This window comes from Coptis chinensis, chromosome 4 (genome assembly GCF_015680905.1).
Source record: "Coptis chinensis isolate HL-2020 chromosome 4, ASM1568090v1, whole genome shotgun sequence".
NCBI lineage: Eukaryota > Viridiplantae > Streptophyta > Magnoliopsida > Ranunculales > Ranunculaceae > Coptis > Coptis chinensis.
Genome location: NC_141459.1, coordinates 13360497 through 13370408, shown reverse-complemented (window position 1 = coordinate 13370408; position 9912 = coordinate 13360497). Strand labels below are relative to the sequence as shown.

Below are 9912 nucleotides of genomic sequence, written 5' to 3'. Positions count from 1 at the left end.
TTGGAGCCCTTGGAGGGAATATGGCTGGGAGCAAAAAAGCACTCTGTATCACTGACACAGCATATTAAAGTAATTAGAGGAAAAAATTTAGTAATATGTGGGAAGGTTAGAGCCCTGATTTGAGGTGATTCAAATAGAAGCTACTTAGCATTATCACTGTAACGCCATTTCTGTCGTGTTTCACATGTCTTTCCTATGCTCACACTAAATGCCATACTTGTTTATATATAGTCCTAAACAAATGTTTTGAGGATGCAGAATCTCCTAAGTGAAGATCTTGAAGAACTAGGCCATATATCTGTTGGTTGTGAACAAGAGGTCTCTTCGAAGTAGTTTGTATTGAGATATGATGTCTATAAAGGCAATTTCATTCACTTCATATGACTTGTGTAATCTTCATGGCTCGGTTGCCCTTCACCCACATCGCCTCTCCCGGTCTCTCAAAGCCAATAAGCAGGGTCATTTCTTTGCAAATCAAGGATTGCTCTTATTCAGAATCAATCACAAGAGACATATCAAGCACTTTATGAAGATGTAATATTCCTTACACATTCACGAGTGTTTTTTATTCTATAGGAGGGATCATAAGTTCATAACACATTTTGGTTTGATTGCGTGCAGGGAGGTCAAAGCAGCTAATGAGATTTACCAAGTGGCTTTATCAGGATCAAATTTTCCTGGATGGTGATTATTTCTCTAACTTTATAACGGGTTTGTAATCTGTAGTTTACAACTTTTCATAAGTAAAAGAATTGAATTTGGCGCTATTGACTAGAATCATATGATTTCTAGTGATCGATCAGTGAATAAAAAAGGCTAATTCCAACATTTCCATGCACTTCAAGAAGTTTGTATATATTTCATTTCACTTATTCAGAATGCATATGAGTTGCTGGTAATGGACAAATGGCTTCATGTTATGTAGGTCCAATTGGATTTGGGGGGGCTTATTAGCATTAATTATATCTATGATCAAGAACAACTGGGGACCATTTCAACTATTAAAAAGTAAGTTTAAGAATCATCAATTTTCTTGTAAACATTTTAATTTCTCATATATCTGAATGAATTTCAAAACATCTTTTGTTCATATTTTTCTAATTGGGCGGATTATTTGGTTGTTTTAGAGGAAGTGGTTAGTGCAATAAAAACGGCAGAAATGGTGACAGAGATGGTGGAAGAAGTAGCAGAAAAAGTGGAAGAGGTAGCCGAAGAGATAGCTGACAAGCATCCAGGTGATGTAAAGCTCAAAGATGCAATCGAAAGAATTGAAAATTTAGCTAAAGAAGCAGTTAAGGATGCTAAAACAGTTGAAGGAGGCCTTCACAAGGTACTTACATAATTACGTGCATAGTAACAAACTTTAATTTTTCTATATAGATTAGAGTTACAAGATAATCTAGAAACGAGTGAATTACAAATTATAGACGTGGTTGTTCTTTCTATTAACTATGATAGTGATGTAGTATCTAATGCGATTGTTTATGATGCGTGATGTAACTTTATTAATTTTTTAGCTGTCATGATCGTATATATATAGTTGTCTGACTGTCGTATGTGATCGTATATGTTTTGTTTTATTGTTATATATAAACTTATAAATCACCCTTTCCAAGCATATTTAAAATTTTACTTGGAGAGAAAGCATGAGAGATTGATTGGTAGCTGATGCTAATTTCCTCTTGCTGATTGCAGGTAGAAGAAGCAGAAAAAAAATTAGAGGACGCATTAGCGCCTGGGAAGGATCAAGAAAATGTGATAAACCAAAAAAAAATTTAACTGAGTGAACGAAATTGTCGATTATGCAACAACTATAACTAGAGCTGGTGTAAGCGTGTAGCTGTATCGCGACGTGCAAAATCTTTATTTTTTTCCCTCATACTATCTTTGTTGTACGTTGATACATCGTTTCATATATATTTATATAATTATATATGTTCCTTTCTTGTTGATTTTGAACTTTGACATATCTTCGATCACCACCCAAAAATGGAAGAAAATTTCTCTCTGGTTCTGCCTAATGATGACCACTTCAGCTCACAATTTATTTTTGAGAGAAACACCCTGGAGGAGGGGGAAGGCCACTTCAGCTCACACTTTTAAGACCCAAAAATAAGGTCTCCCATTGTCATTTATCCACACAAGTAAAATTAAAACTTTTCTCCGATCCGTCTCATCAATTTTTTGTAAGAGTTTCTAAGAACCCCCTCCCCCAGTTTCACTCCAAATAAGTCATATAAACTATCTGGGGACGATCCAAATTGTCAACGAAATAACTTCCAATTTAGTTCCAAGACTAAGCAATAGTTTCATGATAAAAAGTACAATTAAATCTAAATATTGACATAGAGAAACTTGATTACAACGACACGGCTGAGACAACACATAGGTGCTTTTGGGATGATGGCAACTGTTGGGGTTTATATCAATACCAATCGATTCCCCCACTACATAGATAATTTGTATTTGAACACAATTCAACTCCAGATAACTTCTAAATATCAACTACAACCTATACTAACATGCCCAACTCGCTAAACAACTATTAACAACAGATAATAATGTAAAGCAGAATTAAACGCATACCACAACACAAAGATATACCATGGTTCGGCCAATGGTGCCTACTTCCACAAGAGCTAGTTCTTTATAAAGTGGGAATGAAGATTACAATCTCTTCTTTCAGTCTCTCACCTTACTAGGTCACTCTTATATATTTACAGGGTTGTATATCTGTAAATGTTATATCTCAATCTTGATAGCTTTTAATATTGGGTTTCCTCTGACTTTTATGCTGCCTCTCGTGTGTTTTCTGGGTGTTAGGTTTTGCCAAAAACTCTAACTCTTATTGCAAACTCGTGGTCCATAATTTCTTTTGAAAATAGACTTGGGCGCGGGTCGCGCCTCAGGCAAGACCAAGTCGAGCACGGGTCACGTTGAAGGTACTAGAAGTCTTCCACGGCATAGGTGCGGGTCGCGCCTTGGTCAAGGCCAATTTGAGCGCGGGTCGTGCTCAAACATTTCCACGCAGAATGAACTTTGTTTTCTCTCTTCATGTGAGGGATAATGCCAACAATCTCCCCCTCCCGAACAATGAGGGGGGCTTCCTCTAACCAATTTCCAAATCAACAGGAGGAGTGTGTTGCCATTTCGGCAATAGCACAACAAACATCAAACTTACCTTTCGATAAGACTTTGGTCATCATATCCGACCCGTTCTTGTCGGTATGGATCTTCTCGATACACAAATGCTTGTCTTCGAGTACTTCTCTAATCCAATGATAACGCATGTGTATGTGCTTGGATCTAGAATGAAAACTCGGATTCTTGCTCAAATGGATGGCGCTCTGACTGTCACATAGAACTACAAACTGTTTCTGCTTTAGCCCTAATTCATCGAAGAACCTCTTCATCCATAACAACTTTTTGCAACACTCAGTGGCTGCAATATACTCGACTTCTGTAGTAGAGAGGGCAACACACTTTTGCAATTTAGATTGCCAAGAAACTGCTCTCCCTGCAAAAGTGACCAGATAATTGGAGATGGACTTCATCGAGTTAACACCACCTGCCATGTCTGCATTAGTGTAGCTTTCAAATAAGGGCTTACTTCCACCAAAGCACAAACACGATTTGGAAGTGCCATTGAGATATCTCAATATCTACTTAACACCTTCCCAATGTTCCTTACTTGGATTTGACAGAAAGCGGCTTACAACGCCCACGGCGAAAGCAATATTCGGTCTTGTACACACCATTGCATACATTAAACTGCCCACTGTGGATGCATAAGGAATCTTTTCCATCTGACTCTGCTCATGCTCACCCTTTGGACACATCTCTTTGGTCATGGAAACCTGGCCACCAAGCAAACAACTGACTGGCTTCGCTTGATCCATATTGAATCTCTTCAACACCTTCTCAATGTAGCTTTCTTGAGAAAGCCACAACTTCCCACTCTTTCTGTCACGAGTGATCCACATCCCAAGTATCTGTCTTGCTTGACCCAAACCCTTCATCTCAAATGACTTACTCAAGTCTTTCTTCAGCTTGGATATCTTGTTGATATTTGGGCCAACTATCAACATATCATCCACATGCAGCAATAGCACAATAAAATCCCCGTCTGGAAATCTCTGAACAAATACACAATGATCGGAAGTAGACTTCTTGTATCCTTGCTTCGCCATAAAGGAATCAAACTTTATGTACCACTGTCTCGGTGCTTGCTTTAACCCATACAAGCTCTTTATCAACTTGCATACTAGGTGCTCCTTGCCTTTGACCTCAAACCCCTCTGGCTGGTCCATGTAGACATCTTCTTCAAGGTCTCTATGAAGAAAAGTTGTCTTAACATCTAGCTGCTCAACCTCTAGGTTCATACTTGTGGCCATACCTAATACCACCCGGATAGAAGTCATCTTCACTACAGGCGAGAAAATCTCATCAAAGTCAATACCTTTCCTTTGACCGAATCCCTTCACAACAAGGCGAGCTTTGTGCCTTGGGTGAGGATTATTCTCCTCATGCTTGGCTTTGTATATCCACTTATTCTTGAGAATTTTTCGTCCTTGCGGTTTGTCAACTAACTCATAAGTGTGATTCTTATGCAAAGAATCCATCTTGTCATGCATGACCTTCAACCACTTTTCTTTGTCTGTACCTTCAAGTGCCTCTTGATAGTACATAGGTTCTCCACTATCTGATAGTAGCACGTACGTATGTGGTGGATACCTGGTTGAAGCTAGTCTCTCTCTGTTTGACCTCCTTGCCCCATCTGCTGGTGCCTCAAGAGGATGCACTTCTGCTTGCTCTGGTGGTGGTTCATGCATCTCATCTGCATCTTCTATACCAATAGGTTCTATCCTATCATGAGTTTCAAACTCATGGTTCTCTGTATTTTCAATGCCTTCTGCACGTTCCACAGTAGGAACTTCTGGTTCTGAATCAACAAGATCATTGGTGAAAGCCTGTAGCTTCTCACCCTCCTCAAAGTCTGCTATGGTTTGGTTTTCCAGGAACATAACATCTCGACTTCGGATTACCTTTTTGTTAATCGGATCATAGAGTTTGTAACCAAACTTTTCATCTCTATAACCCAGAAAAATGCACTGCTTGGCTTTGTCATCAAACTTGGATCTCTCATCCTTCGAAATATGCACATATGCCCTGCACCAAAATACCTTCAAGTATCCATAATCAACATCTCTGCCTGACCATACTCTCTCTGGATAGTCACTATTCAGAGGCTTCGAAGGCGATAGGTTGATCACATGCACCCGGTATGTACGCATTGCTTCTACCCAAGATGTTCTATGTAGCTAGAGGAGACAAGATGCATCTCATTCTCTCTCAATGGTACGGTTCATTCTCTCGCTATTCCATTCTCATTTGCGGTGTCTTGGGAATGATCCGCTCATGACGAATCCCATGACTCGGCAATACTCTTCAAACGCCCAATGTACTTTCACCCCCATTATCCGAAATTAATACACTTCAACAACTTTCCAAATTCTCTTTCCACCATGTCATGGAATTTCTCAAACACGCCAAGTACTTCATCCTTGTTCTTCAAACTATAGGCCCATATCTTTCTTGATGCATCATCAATGAAGGTCACGGTATGAAGCTCCCCCATGGACTTCACTTTTATAGGACCATATAAGTCTCTGTGCACTAGTTCAAGGACATTGTCCTTTCTGTGAGACGAGAATCTTTGGAAAGACACCATGTGTTGCTTTCCTACCAAATAGTGAGTACATGTATTTAAATATGTACCTTTAATGTCTGGTAAGGCCTTTTGCTTAGCAAGAACTTCCATCCCTTTTATGCCCATATGACACAGTCTCTTGTGCTACAATTCGGAGGAAGCTTCTTCTTCTACCGCATTCACTTCTGCTTTACACAAACTAGCCTGTGTTTTGTAAAGAGAGCACATTTTCTTCCCTTTGGCTGCTACACTGGAACCTTTGCTCAGTTTCCATACTCCGTTACCAAACGAGTTTACAAAGCTATCGTTATCTAACTTCCTAGCCGAATGTCAGGGACATGTCTTACATCCTTGAGTATCAAGGTGTAGCCGACATTGGTTTCTACATGAACATCTCCAATGCCTATAATCTTCGAGACGCCACTGTTACCCATCTTCACTTTACCATATTCACCACAGCTGTAGGTAGTGAAGAATTCCTCGCGGCGATGTGACGGATAGGATGCTTCAGATCTATCACCCACTCAGATATCGACATGAGGTACTAAAGGCGGACACACCACCTGTCCGACACAATTTCTACTAGGTTGTCGACTAGTGCGGTAGTATCTCTATCTGTGTTTCCGTTCCTCTGCACCATGTCTTCATGTACATAATTATTCTTCTCATCCCTCTTCAGTGTTCTGTACTCATATCTGAAGTGGCCCTTGGTGGCACAATAGTAACATTGTCTCTCTGCCTTAGGAGTTCTAGCTTCACCCATAGATTTACTTTTGTCATCACTTCTAGAACGAGATGGTTTTCTGTATCTATCTATCCCCCGTTTCTCTATGACAAGGATCTCTGAGCGAGAGGAGCTGCCTTTTGAACTCCTTCTAGTCTCCTCATTCAACAAAGACGCGGTAGCCATCTCCATGGTAACTATTCCATCATTGGGTCGCCCGTAAAGAGTAAAGAGAATGTAATGTCCCAACTTTTGGGTAGAGAGCCTAATAGAAACAAAGCCTCAACTTCGTCTCCCAAATCAATCTGCATCAAATGCATCTGATCGATGATATTCTGTAATTCGTTAAGATGCTCAGACATTGAAGAACCTTCTTGGTACTTTGTGTCGGCAAACTTCTTAACGACCAGTACTTTATTTTCGCCCGACTTACTCTCATAAAGGTCTTCGAGTTTCTTCCACAAGCCAAAAGTTGTTGTCTCTTGGGATACATGGTGAAAGACACTATCGTCAATCCACTGTCGAATATACCCAATTGCTTTTCTGTCAAGCTTACTCCACTCAGCCATAGCAACCGTTTCCGGTCTATCTCCTCCATTCTCAATGGGTTGTGCCAAGTCCTTGCAATAAAGTAAGTCTTCCATCTTGGCTTTCCAAATGGTGTAGTTCTTTCTATTCAGACTCGTCATGCAAGTGTTCACGGAATGATCCATTTGTACAAGTTATTTAAACTCAAATCTTCTCTCAAGAATTTTGTCAAACACCTTCCGACCAAGATTTGGATAATACCCTAAGCTAATCTAACCAAGGCTCTGATACCAATTGTTGGGATTTATACCAATACCAATTGATTCTCCCATTACACAGATAACTTGTATTTGAACACAATTCAACTCCAGACAACTTCTAAATATCAACTACAACCTATACTAACATGCCAAACTCGCTAAACAACTATTAACAACAGATAATAATGTAAATCAGAATTAAACGCATACCACAACACAAAGATATACCGTAGTTCGGCTAATGGTGCCTACTTCCACAAGAGTTAGTTCTTTATAAAGTGGGAAGGAAGATTACAATCTCTCTTTTCAGTCTCTCACCTTACTAGATTATTTTTATCTCTTTACAGGGTTGTATCTCTGTAAAGGTTATCTCTCAATCTTGATAGCTTTCAAGATTGAGTTTTCTCTGACTTTTGTGCTGCCTCTCGTGTGTTTTCTGGGTGTTAGGTTTTGCCAAAAACTCTAACTCTTATTGCAAACTTCATGTCCCCACAATTTCTTTTCCTCGAAAATAGACTTGTCTTGGGTCGCTACCGAACAAGACTAAGTTAGAGCTGGTCGTTGAAGGTACTGGAAGTCTTCCATGGCATGGGCGCAGGTCACGCCTTGGTCAAGGCCAATCTGAGCGCGGGTCGCGCTTAAATATTTCCACGCAGAATGGACTTCGTTTTCTCTACTCATGTGAGGGATAACGCCAACAGCAACTGGTGCTTTATCTGGAGCGTCCAAAGTTCTATTCTATGACCATGTGATATTCATATTCTAGTCCAATCTGTATTAAGCACTCGTTAACCTTCATTAGCTTAAGAATGCTAAATACTTCTTGAAAGTACAGTGTTCTGTTAAGATTAACCACAATGTCCACACTGATAAGATTGCCAGCAACATCTTGCAGTTTGAATAATTGTAGTGCAGGTACCAATTACCTATTTGATAGTCGCAGTCATTCATCGGATTTCCCACCAACGATTCCTTGGACTAGACATAGATCCAATGTATCACTGAATGGCTTGCGATATTCTTCTTACAACCACTAATTAACAGATTGCGCTCTATGCAGAAAATGTAATTTGCTCATGAGAAATTCTTCTAGTAATGCTTTAACCAATCGGATCGAAAGGTTTACATTTCTCCATTCTTCTGATTTTATGTAGAGAGTTTATAGTTCAGAGCAGCAGCAGCAACAAGAACAATTCGCAGCAGGAATCACTCCCTCCTCGACAAACTTTCTCATTCTGGTATTCTATAGTACATCAAGTTAGTTATTCAAAAACCAACTAGTCATCTACCTACCGTTAAACATAAATACTTTTACACATATATTTTGATGGAAACTTGTGTTCTTATTCATTGGAATGCTTTTCTTATTCCCTGTTTGATTGCACGAGTGAATATGAAATAATTAATAGGCCTTGTCGAGTTGAGGATCCATACCAAAAATCAAAGTAAATGGATTATACAGGGTGAAGCACATATGCAAACAATATTACCATGTCCAAGGAGCAAACTGAAACGGTTGCTAAGACTACTAGGTAAGGCTGAGGAAAACTGTCAAAGATATGGTATTATGTATATCTTGCTCATTATATACTGTGACATCAAGCACCCACATACAAGATTTTACTTATTTAAGTTTTATTTCCTTCATTCCATGACATAGGAGAAGCAAAAGTAGTCGCTGAAGTTGTGGAAGAAGTTATGGAAGGGGCAGAGGAGATGGTTGATGCAGTTTCGACAAAAGTTCCTGAATCCTGATGATAACAAGTTGAAGCAATCCCTTTTGACTGTTGATAGCTGAAGAAGTTGCCAAGGATGCACAACATGTAAGCGCATTCTTCCGTTAGTTTTTCAGTTTCTAACCTCTAATTTTTATCAAGCAGGCCCTAATAAACCTAAAATCTATAATTTTTTTTTTCGATAATGTTAAAAAAAAAAATCTATAGTATTAGAAATTCGATTGAATTCATATATCATAAAAAATACATAAATTCGACCTATACCCTAAGGCACACTTAGACATGCATATGAATGAAGATCAAATTATATCAATCGAATTTTGACTTATGAAGTTTCTTCAACATTAGCCATCTTATTTTTCCCACACCTCCAGGTCGAAGAAGTTGATGAACAACTTGAGTCTTTGATAGAGCAAACGATTGACCATTTGAGCAATCAAAGGACAATGACAACGAGATCAAGAAAGAGAATTATCCTACAATGCCCACATATATAGTTGACAGCAAATTTATTTAAGCTAGGCCTTTGACAGTTGACACCAACATTCAACAGATTGCTACATCAATGAAAGTTTTACTTGGATATGTAGTTGTGTACATCAAATACTAATACTAGTTTATCAACTTTAGTTGTACCATACATTTGTCTTCATTCATGTTTGATTAATATTGGTGATTCCATTGGGCACTCATCAAATTGGATTGGGCAACCTCTCAAAAAAAAAAAAAATTTTACAAATTTTCCATATTACAAGTTTGCCATCAAAGCCTAATCCCAGCAACCAATTCAACCGGTATCGCCAAAACGAACCCTCCGGGTCGTTTCTGTTTACACTCAAACGACGTGGTCACGTAGTTTGAGTGTACACTCAAACAACGTGGCCAAGTCGTTTGAGTATACACACAAACGATATGGCCACGTCGTTTGAGTGCACACTCAAACTACGCGACTAC

At 39.1% G+C, this 9912-nt stretch overlaps 1 protein-coding gene and 1 long non-coding RNA gene across 2 annotated transcripts; both read left to right on the top strand.

Moving 5' to 3' along the window:
• The first annotated feature begins 223 nt into the window (after nucleotides 1-223).
• On the top strand, nucleotides 224-1946 carry LOC147502001 (uncharacterized). Its single transcript, XM_086603843.1, has 5 exons — nucleotides 224-534; nucleotides 622-684; nucleotides 926-1008; nucleotides 1128-1330; nucleotides 1696-1946. Exons 1-5 carry the CDS (start codon nucleotides 347-349, stop codon nucleotides 1777-1779), a joined length of 621 nt encoding a protein of 206 aa, XP_086459969.1. The 5' UTR covers nucleotides 224-346; the 3' UTR covers nucleotides 1780-1946.
• A 6678-nt stretch (nucleotides 1947-8624) lies between these two features.
• LOC147502000 (uncharacterized) lies at nucleotides 8625-9466 on the top strand. The gene is made up of 2 exons (XR_015220169.1): nucleotides 8625-9045; nucleotides 9333-9466. It is a non-coding gene; the product is annotated as an uncharacterized LOC147502000 (long non-coding RNA).
• The last annotated feature ends 446 nt before the right edge of the window (nucleotides 9467-9912 follow it).